Source organism: Linepithema humile, chromosome 2, assembly GCF_040581485.1.
Source record: "Linepithema humile isolate Giens D197 chromosome 2, Lhum_UNIL_v1.0, whole genome shotgun sequence".
Taxonomy (NCBI): Eukaryota; Metazoa; Arthropoda; class Insecta; order Hymenoptera; family Formicidae; genus Linepithema; species Linepithema humile.
Window position 1 is genome coordinate 1,281,082 of NC_090129.1, and position 21,050 is coordinate 1,302,131.

General features: G+C 33.0%; 3 protein-coding genes across 4 annotated transcripts; all 3 read left to right on the forward strand.

The window, feature by feature from the left end:
* Nucleotides 1–448: 448 nt before the first annotated feature.
* LOC105677392 (lipase 1-like) lies at nt 449–4,834 on the forward strand. Of its 2 annotated transcripts, none has more exons than XM_067348881.1 (7): nt 449–658; nt 1,194–1,374; nt 1,733–1,853; nt 1,998–2,241; nt 2,507–2,665; nt 2,776–3,003; nt 3,301–3,411. In XM_067348881.1, exons 1-7 carry the CDS (start codon nt 509–511, stop codon nt 3,337–3,339), a joined length of 1,122 nt encoding a protein of 373 aa, XP_067204982.1. In that variant the 5' UTR covers nt 449–508; the 3' UTR covers nt 3,340–3,411. The 2 variants fall into 2 exon arrangements, with proteins under 2 accessions (XP_067204982.1, XP_067204981.1); XM_067348880.1 differs by having other exon boundaries at nt 452–658; nt 3,394–4,834.
* A 986-nt stretch (nt 4,835–5,820) lies between these two features.
* On the forward strand, nt 5,821–16,996 carry LOC136998227 (uncharacterized). Its single transcript, XM_067350679.1, has 15 exons — nt 5,821–6,191; nt 6,723–6,903; nt 7,882–7,996; nt 8,143–8,386; nt 8,647–8,805; nt 8,916–9,143; nt 9,541–9,695; nt 10,864–11,074; nt 11,597–11,777; nt 12,137–12,257; nt 12,402–12,645; nt 12,910–13,068; nt 13,259–13,486; nt 16,121–16,325; nt 16,857–16,996. Exons 1-14 carry the CDS (start codon nt 6,042–6,044, stop codon nt 16,289–16,291), a joined length of 2,547 nt encoding a protein of 848 aa, XP_067206780.1. The 5' UTR covers nt 5,821–6,041; the 3' UTR covers nt 16,292–16,325; nt 16,857–16,996.
* On the forward strand, nt 16,712–19,973 carry LOC136998229 (lipase 3-like). The gene is made up of 7 exons (XM_067350724.1): nt 16,712–16,788; nt 16,835–17,037; nt 18,016–18,130; nt 18,277–18,520; nt 18,780–18,938; nt 19,049–19,276; nt 19,671–19,973. The coding sequence occupies exons 1-7, from the start codon at nt 16,712–16,714 to the stop codon at nt 19,824–19,826; spliced, it is 1,182 nt and encodes a 393-aa protein (XP_067206825.1). The 3' UTR covers nt 19,827–19,973.
* The last annotated feature ends 1,077 nt before the right edge of the window (nt 19,974–21,050 follow it).

The window sequence follows — 21,050 nt, forward strand, 5'->3', positions numbered from 1 at the left end:
AAATTAGTAATAATGGAACAAGATAAGTCGCTAGAACATACTGTCTCCAATAAATGTTCAAATATAAGATTTATTCGAAAATATGTATAATATATGTATAATATGTATAATATATAATCTTATATTTGAACATTTATTGGAGACAGTATGTTCTAGCGACTTATCCTGTTCCATTATTACTACTTTTGCTTATAATAAAGAAGTTATTAATTACGCATTCCTGTCCCCGTGTGTACATAATTGAGAACTACATGACATCAATAGCACATGTAACAATGTAATGAGAATTTAATTCTTTTATTCCTTCCTCCACTCTTTTACTCTCAACTAATAAAAACCTATCTTCAACGAAATAGCAACTCATCAGCACTCCGCTGCATATGCAGCGAAGTCTATAACAAAATTTAGTTGCATTTTGCATATTCTGCCCCATTGATTTGAATAATTTTACGTAGTTCTTTTACCAAAATATCCAGAAAGACTTTTCGTTCTTCCCGATTCTTTGTCGATGATGCAGCCAACGGCGATTGCATATTTCTTGTCGCTTTGCGGATTCCTCGGTGCAGCGACGGTTAACGTAACATTCGACAACTTGCAAAAACTCATGTCAACTGCGCTGAATAATATCCAGAATAATGTCGATGTCAATCTCAACACGGTAAGCAAATGTTCTGTTTCCTAAAATAATTAAAATCTTCATTAATTTATTGTTCGTTTAATATTTGATACTAAAAGTAGAAAAATGAGAGACTTTACAACCATTGCAGCTTTTCAAATATTAAAAATTGACTCGATATTAATTAATCATAATTTTAATATTTGTTTTAGTGTAATATTCACATTTATATCTTTTATTTTGTAAAATTAATTCATAGATTAGTTTTTAATTTTTTTGGAACTGATGTAATATCCATACAATATAATTACTGTTGTTTTCTAAAACAATTTTTAATATCCTGCAAAAGAATATTCAGATGTATTGCAATTTTTAGAAATAAAGTTCTGAAAATGATGTATATACTAAAAGAATCCATACACAATCAATCATGTTACGTAACAATTTGTTGTACAATATAGTATAAGTACGAAGTGTACAAATTTTCAGCACCATTCACGGTCAACACGTATTGTTGCGCAATATAACTAATAGCGAACTTATTTTTTAATAGATATTTATCGATTTTTTTTTCTAGTTGGAGCTGATCAGAAAAGCAGGTTATCCTGCAGACGCTCATGTTGTATTGACGGAGGACGGTTATCTCTTAACAATACATCGTATTCCAGGTGGTGAAAATTCTCCAGTCGTGTTTCTGCAACACTGCCTTTTGTGCAGCTCCGCAATATGGGTCATAATCGGCAAAGGAAAAGCACTGCGTATGATTTCTTAATTAATCTGCAAATAGTATCTCGAAATCCGTCATTGACTGTGCTATTATCGGAAAAATATTAAATTATAAAATTACAAAAAAAAACTGCAAGAGAAACTGTGTGTCTGTCACCCTTACTTAACAAATTTTGTATGCAACAATGTAATGCTTCCTCAAAAGCGCCTCAGAATTTTTGTTTAACTTATCCGACAAAAGCAAAATAGTTTTATTCATATGTTATTCACATTTTAATCTGCATAACATATATATTAATATACAAACATGTTAAAATGCTATTAAAATCTATAAGAAATAAATGAATCTTATAAGAAAAAATATATGCAAACGACATTCTGTCTGCACAGCTTACAAATTGGCCGATCAAGGATATGACGTTTGGTTGGGCAACTTCCGTGGTAACACCTACTCGAGGGCGCACATTTCTCTGTCGCCCTCGCCGTCAAACGCGAAATTTTGGGATTTCAGGTATTGACACCGAAAAGAAATAAAATTAACAGCGCATGAAAAATAATGTGAAACTGCAACAAATATTTAATTTAATTTAGTATCAAGAGCATAATGACTTTACGACAATCTAATTATATATTCTGTCGAATAAAATTCCGAAAGCTTTGATGAAATGGGCACGTACGATCTACCCGCGATGATCTCATATGTTACAAATCTGACATCGAAACCAGTGCATACGTACATCGGTTATTCGATGGGTACGACCACTTTTTACGTGATGGCAGTAAAACGCCCGGAAGTCGCTAAAATGGTCAGAATGATGATCAGCCTCGCGCCTGCAGCCTTTGTAGGAAATTTGTCTGGCGGGTTGCGATTGATCATTCCTTTTGCAAACTCCATCGCGGTAAGTTTATTAGCTTGATAGCTTTCGATAAATTTTAACGACAGATTCTTTGATGATCACAATTTCAATGACAATAATCTGAAAAGTAAAATCACAGTGATTTGCACTATACAAATTTATATCCGTTAGTTTAAGATGTTCTTAAAATCATTGTACTTATCTTCATCTTTGTACTTATGCGGAAAAAGTCCGCTAGAAACTTGCACAATTAAAGTAGCAGTTAGCTCGCATGACGTGAAAAGAGATAAAAGATTTTTCGTTGTAGGCAATCTTGCGTTCCTTAGGCAAAAATGAACTCTTGCCAAAGAACAGTGTACTGCTGTATCCGGTGAGAGTGGGATGCAACGTCGATCTCTTTACACAACAGATCTGCGGTATCATAGCATTACTGTTCGACGGCTTCGACGATGAACAGTTAAATTATGTAAGTATTTCGTTAATGCCGAGAATGTAATGCAGTTTTAATCGTCGTTTCAGTCATTATTCATGTCATTAAACTTTAAGATAGTATTTCATACTATTTATGCTCCCTAGACTTTATTGCCCATGATCTTGGCTCACTTTCCATCCGGTACTTCAATCAAAACCGTGTTGCATTTCGTTCAGGGAATAAAGTCGGGCAAGTTTTGCGAATACGATTACGGACAAGAAAAAAATATGCAGATCTACAATGCGACAATACCACCCGATTACGATTTATCGCGTATCACAGTGCCGATCGCGCTGATGTATGGTACTAACGACTTAATTACTCCTGAAAAAGTAAGTAGTGCAATTAGCTAATTAAATTGTGGACACAAATCTGCATTAACTATGAATAATAATAATCCCATGGATAATAAGAGTAATATGCTAAAAAAAATAATAATAAACAATATTAGTAAAAAATCAAGAACTAAATATATTTTTTCAGAGACAGTGATTAACCAATCTAAGATAAAATGCCATTCTTGCTTTCTTTTGTACAGCTCTTTATACTTTGCTGAATTTAACTTCTTCATTTTAATTTTTTTAATAACTTCCTTCATTTCGTTGATTTCCATTTTTCTGTTATTGAAGATTTCTGCTATTGAAGAGATACACGACATGCAGGTTTAACGTTGCATTGTATTAAGTGTCATATGTAAATTAAATCTTAAATACTTTTTCAAGGACGTGGAGAAACTTCGTAACTCGCTGACCAATATAGTGGAATATTACAGAGTGCCGTATCCAAAATTCAATCATTTGGACTTCTTGTTGGCCAAAGACGCACCTACGCTGGTGTTTGAAAAAGTGCTAGAAATCATAAAAAACAAAGTGAATTAGTAATAACAAATTATAAAATTGTAAATTTTAGCCGAAAAATTGTAATTTTCGACGAAAAATAGTTTAATTTACAATATTTTTAACCCAAAATACGGTCGCCTTAAAATATCTAATACGTGCGTTTAAGTGATTGTTTTTACCATTATCACAATAAAACCGGCGATATAAGCAAAGTGTAAAACCTAATATTAATCTAATATCTTCCTATATTAGAAAACCAACAAGTTTGTGTCGAAGTAAAACATCGCATTGTTGAATGTTCAGTGGTTTTTATGTAGTTGCGCTATAAAAAGCTGCAAATTTTCTTTTAACGTTTTCTAATTATTAATCATGTGATACTAAACATATTTCAAGATACATACAATAACAAAAGAAATGTTAGTTACTGCTCCACCAAACAAGACCTTATCATTTAACTGTGAAATGTTGCTACAAAGGTCGCAATTCGCGATTTTTCTAAAATGATAAACACACGCATAAAAATTATATACCAATTTCATTTTTAATTTTTGCTTTTAAGTTGGATATTTTTCTTAAAAAAGAAATCAATCTCAAATGTTTCATTTTCACAGAAATTCTTAAAAAGTTAACAAGGAACGTGAAAAGGAGATAAGTTCATAAAATGCAAACATTAAAAACAAAATAAAATATTTAAATTTCCAAAAATATAAACCACTAAAGCCAGAGCTAGTTTGACGTGTTCAAATTGTTTATTTACTTGTTAAATACAAACGTTTCAGCCATAGTTTTCGGCCTTCTTCTCAGTGTACAGAAAATGATTACAATAGTTTCTTTAACGCCAACATCACAGAATTGTTTTAAACAAAAAAAAACGAATCTAGTTTTTTCCGTTTCGCACAGAGATTGGAACATTCTTCATAAGACCTAAGTTCAAGGTAGTCATCTATCAGAAGTCATTCAGAATAAATAAGTTTCATTCATAAAACTTATTATAAGACTTATTTATGCTGAATGACTTCTGATAGATGACAACTTTTATCTTAATACTTGTAAAAAATGTTTCAATTTGCGTGCAAAAAAAAAAAGAACTATTTATCAGTGGCTTATATTTTTTGAAATTTGATTAGTGTATAATACAAGAATCTATTACATAATGTTTATGATTTATTGTTTTCGAAATGAAATATGTTTATTACTGCCAAATGGAAATAAAATATGTGAATTTTGCACCGTAATTAAACGCACATATATTTAAATAGTATTTTACTTCAAGTTTAATTGTAGTTTGAAATACAGGGTGTCCCAGACTTACCGTATACGGCAGATTCCTGAAATCATTTGGAGACGAAAATCTTAATATCAAAATGTCGAGGCTACTATAGTATTTGAATGAGAAAGGCTTAAAGTTTACCAATCTGCTTGTCAGAATTTCGCGCTCAAGGTCATCGCATCTCGAATGGACCCTTGCACAACACTTTATTCAATACGTTTTATTCACTTTACTCAGCTCTTATTCACTTTATTTACTTTATTTACATTGTTCGCAATACTGACAAATTTACTAACGATAATAATTTCCAAATTGTATTAAAACACGATGCACGTCAAACTGTCAAAGCAGTCGTGCCATTGACAAATGACGTTTCTCATGTCATGAGAGAAAATCAATACTATCGGTACGAAGTATGATCTGCTATATAAAGTGTTGTGCAAGGGTCCTTTCGAGATGCGATGTTTCTGAGCGCGCGAAATTCTGACAAGCTGATTGGTAAACTTGTCAGAATTTTGCGCGCTCAAGGACATCACATCTCGAAAGTACTCTTGCACAACACTTTATATAGCAGATCATACTTCGTACCGATAGTATTGATTTTCTCTCATGACATGAGAAACGTCATTTGTCAATGGCACGACTGCTTTGACAGTTCGACGCGCATCGTGTTTTAATACAATTTAGAAATTATTATCGTTAGTAAATTCGTCAGTATTGCGAACAATGTAAATAAAGTGAATAAAGTGAATAAGAGCTGAGTGAAGTGAATAAAACGTATTGAATAGAGTGTTGTGCAAGGGTCCATTCGAGATGCGATGTCCCTGAGCGCGAAATTCTGACAAGTTGATTGGTAAACTTTAAGCCTTTTCCATTCAACTATCGTAGTAGCCTCGACATTTTGGTATTAAGATTTTCGTCTCCAAATGACCTCAGGAATCTGCCATTAACGAGTGATACGGTAAGTCTGGGACACCCTGAATATTCTACATGTAAATGCTTTAGTACCATATAATTAAAATCTTGGTCACCTCAATAGCATGTTTTGTTCTTTACCTCACACTTCTTTTCCTTTTTTACTCAACTCTCCCCTGCCGCAAGTCTTCAACGGCATTCATTGGCACTCCGTTTCGCAAGTGATAAAGTCTAGTAAAATTTAATTGCTTTTGCGAATTCCTTCCTATTAATTTCAATAATTTTACACAGTTCTTTTATCAGAATACCCCGAAAGACTTTGCGACCTTCGCTGAATCCTTTGTCAATGATGCAGCCAACAGCGATCGTATATTTCTTGTCGCTCTGCGGATTCCTCGGTGCGGCGACAGTAAATGTGACATTCGACAACTTGCAAAAACTCTTGTCGACTGCACTGAATGATATCCAGAATAACGTCGACGCCAATCTCAACACGGTAAGCAAAAGTTCTGTCTCCTGAGAAAATTAAAATCTTCCTTAATTTAATGTCCGTTTAATCTTTGATGTTGCGGATAGAAAAATGTGAGATTTTACAACTATTGTCGTTTTTCAAAAGTTAAAAAATTACTCGATATTAATCACAGTTTTAATATTTGATTTAGTATAATATTCATATTTATATTTTTTGTTTTTTAGAATTAATTCAATAATTTATTATTAATTTTTTTGGAATTGATGTAAATATCACCATATAAAATAATTGTTGTTATTTTCAAGAACAATTTTTAACATCGTGCAAAAAAAATTGAGATGTTTTGCAATTTTCAGAAATAAAGTTCTGAAAATAATGTACTTACTAAAGGGATCCATTCATAATCGATCATGTTGCGTAACAATTTGTTGTGCCACATACGTACGAAGTGTACAAATTCTCAATCAGCACGATTCACGGTCAAAATGTATTGTTGCACAATAGGACTAATAGCGAAATTATTCTTTAATAAGTATTTACCAATCCTTTTTCCAGTTGGAGCTGATCAGAAGGGCAGGTTATCCTGCAGAAGCTCATGTTGTATTGACGGAGGACGGCTATCTCTTAACGATACATCGTATTCCAGGTGGTAAAAATTCTCCAGTCGTGTTTCTGCAACACTGCCTTTTGTGCAGCTCCGCAATCTGGATCATAATCGGCAAGGAAAAAGCACTACGTATGATTTCTTAATTAATCTGCAAATAGTATCTCGAGATCCGTCATTGACTGTGCTAATATCGAAAAAACATTGAGTTATAAAATTACAAAAAAAGACAACGGCAAGAGAATCTGTGTGTCTGTTACTCTTACTTCACAAATTTTGTATGTAACAATGTACTGCTTTCTCAAAAGCGCCTCAGAACTTTTGTTTAACTTATCCGACAAAAGTAAAATGGTTTTATCCATATGTTATTAACATTTTAATCTGCATAACATATATACAGGGTGTCCCAGACTTACCGTATCACCCGTTAATGGCAGATTCCTGAAGTCATTTGGAGACGAAAATCTTAATACCAAAATGTCAAGGCTACTATAGTATTTGAATAACAAAGGCTTAAAATTTACCAAACAGCTTGTCAGAATTTTGCGCGCTCAGGGACATCGTATCTCGAAAGGATCCTAGCACAATACTTTATGTAGCAGATCATACTTCGTATCTATAGTATTGATTTTCTCTCATGACATGAGAAACGTCATTTGTCAATGGCACGACTGCTTTGACAGTTCGACGCGCATCGCGTTTTAATACAATTTAGAAATTATGATCGTTAGTAAATTCGTTAGTATTGCGAACAATGTAAATAAAGTGAACAAAGTGAATAAGAGCTGAGTGAAGTGAATAAAACGTATTGAATAAAGTGTTGTGCAAGGGTCCTTTCGAGATGCGATGTCCATGAGCGCGCGAAATTCTGACAAGCTGTTAATAAACTTTAAGCCTTTCCCATTCAAATACCATAGTAGCCTCGACATTTTGGTATTAAGATTTTCGTCTCTAAATAACCTCAGGAATCTGCCATTAACGGGTGATACGGTAAGTCTGGGACACCCTGTATTAATATACGAAGATGTTAAAATGCTATTAAAATCTATTAGAAATAAATGAATCTTATAAGAAAAAATATATGCAAACGACATTCTGTCTGCACACCAGCTTACAAATTGGCCGATCAAGGATATGACGTTTGGTTGGGCAACTTCCGCGGGAACACTTACTCGAAGACGCACATTTCTCTATCGCCGTCGAACCCGAAATTCTGGAATTTCAGGTATTGACACCGAAAAGAGATAAAATTAACAGGGCGTGGAAAATAATGTGTAGTTGAACGAATATTTAATTCGATTTAGTATTAAGCGCATAATGACTTTATAACGATCTAATTATATAATATTCTGTCGAATCGAATTCAAATAGCTATGACAAAATGGGCACGTACGATCTTCCCGCGATGATCTCATATGTCACGAATCTGACATCGAAACCAGTGCATACGTACATTGGTTATTCGATAGGTACAACCACTTTCTACGTGATGGCAATAAAACGCCCAGAATTCGCCAAAATGGTCAGAGTGATGATCAGCCTCGCGCCTGTAGCCTTTGTAGGAAATATGACAAGCTTGTTGCGATTGTTTGCTCCTTATACAAGCTCCATCGAGGTAAGCTAATTAGCTTGCTCCAGTTTTCGATAAAAGTATAGATGTTGGATGACCATAATTTCAATGACAATAATCTAAAAAATAAGATCAGAGTAATTTGCACTACATAAATTTATATCCGTTAGTTTATGATGTTCTCAAATTATTGTACTTATCTTCATTTTTGTACTTATGCAGAAAGAGTCCGCTAGAAACTTGCTCAATTAATGTAGCAGTTAGCTCGCATGACATGAAAAGAGATAAAATATTTTCCATTGTAGGCAATCTTGCGATTCTTAGGCATAAATGAATTCTTGCCAAAGAACAGTGTATTGCTGTATCTGGCGAGAGTGGGATGCAACGTCGATCTCTTTACGCAACAGATCTGCGGTATCATAACTTTCCTGCTCAAGGGCTTCGACGAGGAACAGTTCGATTATGTAAGTATTCCGTAAGTGTCGATAATGTAACGCAGTTTCAATCGTCGTTTCAATCAATATTTGTGTCATGAAGCTTCGCGATTGTATTTCATAGTGTTTATGCTATCTAGCTATTATTACCTATGCTCTTGGCTCACTTTCCGTCCGGCACTTCAGTAAAAACCATGGCGCATTTCCTTCAAGGAGTAAACTCGAACAAGTTTCGCACATACGATTACGGTCGAGAAAAAAATATGCAGATCTACAATGCGACAATACCGCCCGATTACGATTTATCGCGTATCACAGTGCCGATCGCACTGATTCATAGCGATAACGACTGGATCGTTAATAAAAAAGTAAGCAGAAAATTAGATAATTAAATTATGCAAAAAATATGCATTAATTAAAAATAATAATAATCCCACAGATAATTAAAATAACATGTAAAAAAAAAAAAAAAAAAAAAAAAACCGATAAAGAATACTAATAAAAAATAAATAACTAAATATTTTTTTCCATAGACAATGATTTACCAATCTAAGATAAAATGCCATTCTTGCTTTCATTTATAGAGCTCTTTATACATTGCTGAACTGAACTTCATCTTCTTAATACATTGTTATTTGTTTTATATAATTTCCTTACTTCGTTGATTTGCATTTTTCTGCTATTAAAGAGATATACGACATGCAGGTTTAATGTTGTATTGTATTGAATGTCATATGTAAATTAAATTTTCAATACTTTTTCTAGGACTTGAAGATACTTCGTGACTCGCTTACCAATATAGTGGATGACTACAGGGTGCCGTTTCCAAAATTCAATCATTTGGACTTCTTGTTGGCCAAAGACGCACCTACGCTGGTGTATGAAAAAGTGCTAGAAATCGTGAAAAACAAAGTGAATTAATAACGAATTATAATGCCGGAAAATTGTAAATTTCGACAAAAAATAGTTTCACTTACAATATTTTTAGCCTAAAATACGGTCGCCTTAAAATATCTAATACGCGCGTTTAAATTATTATTTTTACCATTATCACAATAAAACCGGCGATATAAACAGAGTGTGAAACCTAATATTAACCTAATATCTTCCTATATTAAAAAACCGACAAAGTTTGCGTCGAAGTAAAGTATCGTATTGTTGAATGTTCAATGCCTTTTATGTTGTTGCGATATAAAAAATTTTGACGTCATCAAATTCTTAATCGTGTGATAATAAACATATTTCAAAATCCATACAATAAGAAAAGAGATGTTAATTATTGCTCCACCAAACAAGACCTTAACTAGTGAAATGTTACTACAGAGATCGCAATCCGCGATTTTCCTAAACTGATTAACACACGCATACAAATTGTATAATAGTTTTATTTTTAATATTCAATTTTAATTTGAATATTATTATGTAAAAAAATCAGTTTGAGTTGTTTCAATTTGCATGCAAAAGAAATAAGTCCGCGAAATGCAAACATTAAAAAAAATGAAATATGCTTACAATTGCGCAAATGGAAATAAAATATGTGAAATTTTATGGCACCGTAATTAAACACATATATAGTACAATTGTATTTTACTTCTAGCTTAATCGTAAGTATATTAAAATATATTTCATATATATATATGCTCTTTAGTACATGCTTGAAACTTGATAACTAAGAACGTTTAAGAATGTAACAAACATCTTTTTATTCTTTCCCCATTCTTTTGTTCTCAACTAATAAAAAAATTCAAATTTTCAACAAAATAGCAACTCATCGACACTCCGCTGTATATGCATAAGTCAATAAAGTTCGATTGCATTTTACTTCAAGTTAACTGGATGTATCTAAAAATAAATTTCATATGTAAATACTTCAGTACACAATTGAGAACTTCATGACATCAATAGCACATATAACAATGTAATGAGAATTTTATTCTTTTATTCCTTCCTCCACTCTTTTACTCTCAACTAATAAAAACCCATCTTCAACGAAATAGCAACTCATGAGCACTCCGCTGCATATGCAGCTAAGTCTATAACAAAGTTCAGTTGCATTCTGTAGATTTTTCCCCACTAATTTTAAAAATTTTACATAGTTCTTTTACCAAAATATCCAGAAAGACTTTTCGTTCTTCCTGATTCTTTATCGATGATGCAGCCAACGGCGATCGCATATTTCTTGTCGCTTTGCGGATTCCTCAGTGCAGCGACGGTTAACGTGACATTCGACAACTTGCAAGAACTCTTGTCAACTGCGCTGAATGATATCCAGAATAATGTCGATGCCAATCTCAACACGGTAAGCAAATGTTCTGTCTCCTGAAAGAATTAAAATCTTCATTAATTTAATGTTCGTTTAATGTTTGAAAAATTAAAAAAATGAAAGACTTTACACCAATTGTAGCTTTTCAAATGTTAAAAATTGACTCGATATTAATCATAGTTTTAATATTTGCTTTTTTTGTGATATTCATATTTATATCTTTTATTTTGTAAATTTAATTCAATAATTAGTTTTTAATTTTTTTGAAACTGATGTAAATATATCCATATAATTGCTGTTGTTTTTTAAAACAATTATTAATATCTTGCAAAAGAATATTCAAATGTTTTGCACTTTTTTAAAATAAAGTTCTGAAAATGATGTATTCACCAAACAAATCCATACACAATCAATCGTTGCGTAACAATTTGTTGTACAACATCGTATAAGTACGAAATGTACAAATTGTCAGCACTATTTACGGTCAACACGTATTGTTGCACAATATAACTAATAGCGAAATAATTTCTTAATAAGTATTTTCGATTTTTTTTCAAGTTGGAGCTGATCAGAAAGGCAGGTTATCCTGCAGAAGCTCATGTTGTATTGACGGAAGACGGTTATCTCTTAACGATACATCGTATTCCAGGTGGTGAAAATTCTCCAGTCGTCTTTCTGCAACACTGCCTTTTGTGCAGCTCCGCAATATGGGTCATAATCGGAAAAGGAAAAGCACTACGTATGATTTCTTAATTAATCTGCAAATAGTATCTCGAGATCCGTCATTGACTGTGCTATTATCGAAAAAATATTAAATTATAAAATTACAAAAAAAAAACTGCAAGAGAACCTGTGTGTCTGTCACCCTTACTTAACAAATTTTGTATGCAACAATGTAATGCTTCCTCAAAAGCGCCTCAGAATTTTTGTTTAACTTTTCCGACAAAAGCAAAATAGTTTTATCCATACGTTATTCACATTTTAATCTGCATAACATATATATTAATATACAAATATGTTAAAATGCTATTAAAATCTATTAGAAATAAATAAATCTTATAAGAAAAAATATATGCAAACGACATTCTGTCTGCACAGCTTACAAATTGGCCGATCAAGGATATGACGTTTGGTTGGGCAACTTCCGTGGTAACACCTACTCGAGGGCGCACATTTCTCTGTCGCCCTCGCCGTCAAACGCGAAATTTTGGGATTTCAGGTATTGACACCGAAAAGAAATAAAATTAACAGCGCATGAAAAATAATGTGTAGCTGCAACAAATATTTAATTTAATTTAGTATCAAGAGTATAATGACTTTACGACAATCTAATTATATATTCTGTCGAATAAAATTCCGAAAGCTTTGATGAAATGGGCACGTACGATCTACCCGCGATGATCTCATATGTTACATATCTGACATCGAAACCAGTGCATACGTACATCGGTTATTCGATGGGTACGACCACTTTTTACGTGATGGCAGTAAAACGCCCGGAAGTCGCTAAAATGGTCAGAATGATGATCAGCCTCGCGCCTGCAGCCTTTGTAGGAAATTTGTCTGGCGGATTGCGATTGATCATTCCTTTTGCAAACTCCATCGAAGTAAGTTGATTAGCTTGATAGTTTTCGATGAATTTTAACGACAGATTCTTTGATGACCACAATTTCATTGACAGTAATCTGAAAAGTAAGATCAGAGTGATTTGCACTATACAAATTTATATCCGTTAGTTTAAGATGTTCTTAAGTTATTGTACTTATCTTCATCTTTGTACATATGCGGAAAGAGTCCGCTAGAAACTTGCACAATTAAAGTAGCAGTTAGCTCGCATGACGTGAAAAGAGATAAAAGATTTTCCGTTGTAGGCAATCTTGCGTTCCTTAGGCAAAAATGAACTCTTGCCAAAGAACAGTGTACTGCTGTATCCGGTGAGAGTGGGATGCAACGTCGATCTCTTTACACAACAGATCTGCGGTATCATAGTATTACTGTTCGACGGCTTCGACGATGAACAGTTCAATTATGTAAGTATTTCGTTAATGCCGAGAATGTAATGCAGTTTTAATCGTCGTTTCAGTCATTATTCACACACACACACACACACACACACACACACACACACACACACACACACACACACACACACACACACACACACACACACACATGTCATTAAACTTTAAGATAGTATTTCATACTATTTATGCTCCCTAGACTTTATTGCCCATGATCTTGGCTCACTTTCCATCCGGTACTTCAATCAAAACCGTGTTGCATTACGTTCAGGGAATAAAGTCGGGCAAGTTTTGCGAATACGATTACGGACAAGAAAAAAATATGCAGATCTACAATGCGACAATACCACCCGATTACGATTTATCGCGTATCACAGTGCCGATCGCGCTGATGTATGGTACTAACGACTTAATTACTCCTGAAAAAGTAAGTAGTGCAATTAGCTAATTAAATTGTGGACACAAATCTGCATTAACTATGAATAATAATAATCCCATGGATAATAAGAGTAATATGCTAAAAAAAATAATAATAAACAATATTAGTAAAAAATCAAGAACCAAATATATTTTTTCAGAGACAGTGATTAACCAATCTAAGATAAAATGCCATTCTTGCTTTCTTTTGTACAGCTCTTTATACTTTGCTGAATTTAACTTCTTCATTTTCATTGTAATTTTTTTAATAACTTCCTTCATTTCGTTGATTTCCATTTTTCTGTTATTGAAGATTTCTGCTATTGAAGAGATACACGACATGCAGGTTTAACGTTGCATTGTATTAAGTGTCATATGTAAATTAAATCTTAAATACTTTTTCAAGGACGTGGAGAAACTTCGTAAATCGCTGACCAATATAGTGGAATATTACAGAGTGCCGTATCCAAAATTCAATCATTTCGACTTCTTGTTGGCCAAAGACGCACCTACGCTGGTGTTTGAAAAAGTGCTAGAAATCATAAAAAACAAAGTGAATTAGTAATAACAAATTATAAAATTGTAAATTTTAGCCGAAAAATTGTAATTTTCGACGAAAAATAGTTTAATTTACAATATTTTTAACCCAAAATACGGTCGCCTTAAAATATCTAATACGCGCGTTTAAGTGATTGTTTTTACCATTATCACAATAAATCCGGCAAAATAAACAAAGTGTGAAACCTAATATTAACCTAATATCTTCCTATATTAAAAAACCGACAAAGTTTGCGTCGAAGTAAAACATCGCATTGTTGAATGTTCAGTGATTTTTATGTAGTTGCGCTATAAAAAGCTGCAAATTTTCTTTTAACGTTTTCTAATTATTAATCATGTGATACTAAACATATTTCAAGATACATACAATAACAAAAGAAATGTTAGTTACTGCTCCACCAAACAAGACCTTATCATTTAACTGTGAAATGTTGCTACAAAGGTCGCAATTCGCGATTTTTCTAAAATGATAAACACACGCATAAAAATTATATACCAATTGCATTTTTAATTTTTGCTTTTAAGTTGGATATTTTTCTTAAAAAAGAAATCAATCTCAAATGTTTCAATATTCACAGAAATTCTTAAAAAGTTAACAAGGAACGTGAAAAGGAGATAAGTTCATAAAATGCAAACATTAAAAACAAAATGAAATATTTAAATTTCCAAAAATATAAGCCACTAAAGCCAGAGCTAGTTTGACGGGTTCAAATTGTTTATTTACTTGTTAAATACAAACGTTTCAGCCATAGTTTTCGGCCTTCTTCAGTGTACAGAAAATGATTACAATAGTTTCTTTAACGCTAACATCACAGAATTGTTTTAAACAAAAAAAAACGAATCTAGTTTTTTCCGTTTCGCACAGAGATTGGAACATTCTTCATAAGACCTAAGTTCAAGGTAGTCATCTATCAGAAGTCATTCAGAATAAATAAGTTTCATTCATAAGACTTATTATAAGACTTATTTATGCTGAATGACTTCTGATAGATGACAACTTTTATCTTAGTTCTTGTAAAAAATTTTTCAATTTGCGTGCGAAAAAAAAAGAACTATCTATCAGTGGCTTATATTTTTTGAAATTTGATTAGTGTATAATACAAGAATCTATTACATAATGTTTATGATTTATTGTTTTCGAAATGAAATATGTTTATTACTGCCAAATGGAAATAAAATATGTGAATTTTGCACCGTAATTAAACGCACATATATTTAAATAGTATTTTACTTCAAGTTTAATTGTAGTTTGAAATACAGGGTGTCCCAGACTTACCGTATACGGCAGATTCCTGAAATTATTTGGAGACGAAAATCTTAATATCAAAATGTCCAGGCTACTATAGTATTTGAATGAGAAAGGCTTAAAGTTTACCAATCTGCTTGTCAGAATTTCGCGCTCAAGGTCATCGCATCTCGAATGGACCCATGCACAACACTTTATTCAATACGTTTTATTCACTTTACTTAGCTCTTATTCACTTTATTTACTTTATTTACATTGTTCGCAATACTGACGAATTTACTAACGATAATAATTTCCAAATTGTATTAAAACACGATGCACGTCAAACTGTCAAAGCAGTCGTGCCATTGACAAATGACGTTTCTCATGTCATGAGAGAAAATCAATACTATCGAAGTACGAAGTATGATCTGCTACATAAAGTGTTGTGCAAGAGTACTTTCGAGATGTGATGTCCTTGAGCGCGCAAAATTCTGACAAGCTATTAATAAACTTTAAGCCTTTCCCATTCAAATACCATAGTAGCCTCGACATTTTAGTATTAAGATTTTCGTCTCCAAATGACCTCAGGAATCTGCCATTAACGAGTGATACGGTAAGTCTGGGACACCCTAAATATTCTACATGTAAATGCTTTAGTACCATATAATTAAAATCTTGGTCACCTCAATAGCATGTTTTGTTCTTTACCTCACACTTCTTTTCCTTTTTTACTCAACTCTCCCCTGCCGCAAGTCTTCAACGGCATTCATTGGCACTCCGTTTCGCAAGTGATAAAGTCTAGTAAAATTTAATTGCTTTTGCGAATTCCTTCCTATTAATTTCAATAATTTTACACAGTTCTTTTATCAGAATACCCCGAAAGACTTTGCGACCTTCGCTGAATCCTTTGTCAATGATGCAGCCAACAGCGATCGTATATTTCTTGTCGCTCTGCGGATTCCTCGGTGCGGCGACAGTAAATGTGACATTCGACAACTTGCAAAAACTCTTGTCGACTGCACTGAATGATATCCAGAATAACGTCGACGCCAATCTCAACACGGTAAGCAAAAGTTCTGTCTCCTGAGAAAATTAAAATCTTCCTTAATTTAATGTCCGTTTAATCTTTGATGTTGCGGATAGAAAAATGTGAGATTTTACAACTATTGTCGTTTTTCAAAAGTTAAAAAATTACTCGATATTAATGACAGTTTTAATATTTGATTTAGTATAATATTCATATTTATATTTTTTGTTTTTTAGAATTAATTCAATAATTTATTATTAATTTTTTTGGAATTGATGTAAATATCACCATATAAAATAATTGTTGTTATTTTCAAGAACAATTTTTAACATCGTGCAAAAAAAATTGAGATGTTTTGCAATTTTCAGAAATAAAGTTCTGAAAATAATGTACTTACTAAAGGGATCCATTCATAATCGATCATGTTGCGTAACAATTTGTTGTGCCACATACGTACGAAGTGTACAAATTCTCAATCAGCACGATTCACGGTCAAAATGTATTGTTGCACAATAGGACTAATAGCGAAATTATTCTATAATAAGTATTTACCAATCCTTTTTCCAGTTGGAGCTGATCAGAAGGGCAGGTTATCCTGCAGAAGCTCATGTTGTATTGACGGAGGACGGCTATCTCTTAACGATACATCGTATTCCAGGTGGTAAAAATTCTCCAGTCGTGTTTCTGCAACACTGCCTTTTGTGCAGCTCCGCAATCTGGATCATAATCGGCAAGGAAAAAGCACTACGTATGATTTCTTAATTAATCTGCAAATAGTATCTCGAGATCCGTCATTGACTGTGCTAATATCGAAAAAACATTGAGTTATAAAATTACAAAAAAAGACAACGGCAAGAGAATCTGTGTGTCTGTTACTCTTACTTCACAAATTTTGTATGTAACAATGTACTGCTTTCTCAAAAGCGCCTCAGAACTTTTGTTTAACTTATCCGACAAAAGTAAAATGGTTTTATCCATATGTTATTAACATTTTAATCTGCATAACATATATACAGGGTGTCCCAGACTTACCGTATCACCCGTTAATGGCAGATTCCTGAAGTCATTTGGAGACGAAAATCTTAATACCAAAATGTCAAGGCTACTATAGTATTTGAATAACAAAGGCTTAAAATTTACCAAACAGCTTGTCAGAATTTTGCGCGCTCAGGGACATCGTATCTCGAGAGGATCCTAGCACAATACTTTATGTAGCAGATCATACTTCGTATCTATAGTATTGATTTTCTCTCATGACATGAGAAACGTCATTTGTCAATGGCACGACTGCTTTGACAGTTCGACGCGCATCGCGTTTTAATACAATTTAGAAATTATGATCGTTAGTAAATTCGTTAGTATTGCGAACAATGTAAATAAAGTGAACAAAGTGAATAAGAGCTGAGTGAAGTGAATAAAACGTATTGAATAAAGTGTTGTGCAGGGGTCCTTTCGAGATGCGATGTCCATGAGCGCGCGAAATTCTGACAAGCTATTAATAAACTTTAAGCCTTTCCCATTCAAATACCATAGTAGCCTCGACATTTTGGTATTAAGATTTTCGTCTCTAAATAACCTCAGGAATCTGCCATTAACGGGTGATACGGTAAGTCTGGGACACCCTGTATTAATATACGAAAATGTTAAAATGCTATTAAAATCTATTAGAAATAAATGAATCTTATAAGAAAAAATATATGCAAACGACATTCTGTCTGCACACCAGCTTACAAATTGGCCGATCAAGGATATGACGTTTGGTTGGGCAACTTCCGCGGGAACACTTACTCGAAGACGCACATTTCTCTATCGCCGTCGAACCCGAAATTCTGGAATTTCAGGTATTGACACCGAAAAGAGATAAAATTAACAGGGCGTGGAAAATAATGTGTAGTTGAACGAATATTTAATTCGATTTAGTATTAAGCGCATAATGACTTTATAACGATCTAATTATATAATATTCTGTCGAATCGAATTCAAATAGCTATGACAAAATGGGCACGTACGATCTTCCCGCGATGATCTCATATGTCACGAATCTGACATCGAAACCAGTGCATACGTACATTGGTTATTCGATAGGTACAACCACTTTCTACGTGATGGCAATAAAACGCCCAGAATTCGCCAAAATGGTCAGAGTGATGATCAGCCTCGCGCCTGTAGCCTTTGTAGGAAATATGACAAGCTTGTTGCGATTGTTTGCTCCTTATACAAGCTCCATCGAGGTAAGCTAATTAGCTTGATCCAGTTCTCGATAAAAGTATAGAGTTGGATGACCATAATTTCAATGACAATAATCTAAAAAATAAGATCAGAGTAATTTGCACTATATAAATTTATATCCGTTAGTTTATGATGTTCTTAAATTATTGTACTTATCTTCATTTTTGTACTTATGCAGAAAGAGTCCGCTAGAAACTTGCTCAATTAATGTAGCAGTTAGCTCGCATGACATGAAAAGAGATAAAATATTTTCCATTGTAGGCAATCTTGCGATTCTTAGGCATAAATGAATTCTTGCCAAAGAACAGTGTATTGCTGTATCTGGCGAGAGTGGGATGCAACGTCAATCTCTTTACGCAACAGATCTGTGGTATCATAACTTTCCTGCTCAAGGGCTTCGACGAGGAACAGTTTGATTATGTAAGTATTCCGTAAGTGTCGATAATGTAACGCAGTTTCAATCGTCGTTTCAATCAATATTTGTGTCATGAAGCTTCGCGATTGTATTTCATAGTGTTTATGCTATCTAGCTATTATTACCCATGCTCTTGGCTCATTTTCCGTCCGGCACTTCAGTAAAAACCATGGCGCATTTCCTTCAAGGAGTAAACTCGGGCAAGTTCCGAGCATACGATTACGGTCGACAAAAAAATATGCAGATCTACAATGCGACAATACCGCCCGATTACGATTTATCGCGTATCACAGTGCCGATCGCACTGATTCATAGCGATAACGACTGGATCGTTAATAAAAAAGTAAGCAGAAAATTAGATAATTAAATTATGCAAAAAAATATGCATTAATTAAGAATAATAATAATCCCACAGATAATTAAAATAACATGCAAAAAAAAAAAAAAAAAAAAACCGATAAAGAATACTAATAAAAAATAAATAACTAAATATATTTTTCCATAGACAATGATTTACCAATCTAAGATAAAATGCCATTCTTGCTTTCATTTATAGAGCTCTTTATACATTGCTGAACTGAACTTCTTCTTCTTAATACATTGTTATTTGTTTTATATAATTTCCTTATTTCGTTGATTTGCATTTTTCTGCTATTCAAGAGATATACGACATGCAGGTTTAATGTTGTATTGTATTGAATGTCATATGTAAATTAAATTTTCAATACTTTTTCTAGGACTTGAAGATGCTTCGTGACTCGCTTACCAATATAGTGGATGACTACAGGGTGCCGTTTCCAAAATTCAATCATTTGGACTTCTTGTTGGCCAAAGACGCACCTACGCTGGTGTATGAAAAAGTGCTAGAAATCGTGAAAAACAAAGTGAATTAATAACGAATTATAATGCCGGAAAATTGTAAATTTCGACAAAAAATAGTTTCACTTACAATATTTTTAGCCTAAAATACGGTCGCCTTAAAATATCTAATACGCGCGTTTAAATTATTATTTTTACCATTATCACAATAAAACCGGCGATATAAACAGAGTGTGAAACCTAATATTAACCTAATATCTTCCTATATTAAAAAACCGACAAAGTTTGCGTCGAAGTAAAGCATCGTATTGTTGAATGTTCAATGCCTTTTATGTTGTTGCGATATAAAAAATTTTGACGTCATCAAATTCTTAATCGTGTGATAATAAACATATTTCAAAATCCATACAATAAGAAAAGAGATGTTAATTATTGCTCCAAACAAGACCTTAACTAGTGAAATGTTACTAAGAGATCGCAATCCGCGATTTTTCTAAACTGATTAACACACGCATACAAATTGTATAATAGTTTTATTTTTAATATTCAATTTTAATTTGAATATTATTATGTAAAAAAATCAGTTTGAAATGTTTCAATTTGCATGCAAAAGAAATAAGCCCATGAAATGCAAACATTAAAAAAAATGAAATATGCTTACCATTGCGCAAATGGAAATAAAATATGTGAAATTTTATGGCACCGTAATTAAACACATATATAGTTCAATTGTATTTTGCTTCTAGCTTAATCGTAAGTATATTAAAATATATTTCATATATATATATATGCTTTAATACATGCTTGAAACTTGATAACTAAGAACGTTTAAGAATGTAACAAACATCTTTTTATTCTTTCCCCATTCTTTTGTTCTCAACTAATAAAAAAATTCAAATTTTCAACAAAATAGCAACTCATCGACACTCCGCTGTATATGCATAAGTCAATAAAGTTCGATTGCATTTTACTTCAAGTTAACTGGATGTATCTAAAAATAAATTTCATATGTAAATACTTCAGTACATAATTGAGAACTTCATGACATCAATAGCACATATAACAATGTAATGAGAATTTTATTCTTTTATTCCTTCCTCCACTCTTTTACTTTCAACTAATAAAAACCCATCTTCAACGAAATAGCAACTCATGAGCACTCCGCTGCATATGCAGCAAAGTCTATAACAAAGTTCAGTTGCATTCTGTAGATTTTTCCCCACTAATTTTAAAAATTTTACATAGTTCTTTTACCAAAATATCCAGAAAGACTTTTCGTTCTTCCTGATTCTTTATCG

What these genes read in the sequence shown, in the direction of transcription:
- LOC136998227 (XM_067350679.1), top strand. Translation starts at nt 6,042, where the DNA reads ATGATGCAGCCAACAGCGATCGTATATTTCTTGTCGCTCTGCGGATTC. An exon ending in ACTGGATCGTTAATAAAAAA is followed by an intron (nt 9,144 to 9,540) that starts GTAAGCAGAAAA and finishes TACTTTTTCTAG; the next exon opens with GACTTGAAGATACTTCGTGA. An exon ending in CGGAAAAGGAAAAGCACTAC is followed by an intron (nt 11,778 to 12,136) that starts GTATGATTTCTT and finishes CTGTCTGCACAG; the next exon opens with CTTACAAATTGGCCGATCAA.
- LOC136998229 (XM_067350724.1), top strand. Translation starts at nt 16,712, where the DNA reads ATGTTGCGTAACAATTTGTTGTGCCACATACGTACGAAGTGTACAAAT. An exon ending in GCACGATTCACGGTCAAAAT is followed by an intron (nt 16,789 to 16,834) that starts GTATTGTTGCAC and finishes TTCTATAATAAG; the next exon opens with TATTTACCAATCCTTTTTCC. An exon ending in ACTGGATCGTTAATAAAAAA is followed by an intron (nt 19,277 to 19,670) that starts GTAAGCAGAAAA and finishes TACTTTTTCTAG; the next exon opens with GACTTGAAGATGCTTCGTGA.
- LOC105677392 (XM_067348880.1), top strand. Translation starts at nt 509, where the DNA reads ATGATGCAGCCAACGGCGATTGCATATTTCTTGTCGCTTTGCGGATTC. An exon ending in TCGATGTCAATCTCAACACG is followed by an intron (nt 659 to 1,193) that starts GTAAGCAAATGT and finishes TTTTTTTTCTAG; the next exon opens with TTGGAGCTGATCAGAAAAGC. An exon ending in CTTTTGCAAACTCCATCGCG is followed by an intron (nt 2,242 to 2,506) that starts GTAAGTTTATTA and finishes TTTTCGTTGTAG; the next exon opens with GCAATCTTGCGTTCCTTAGG.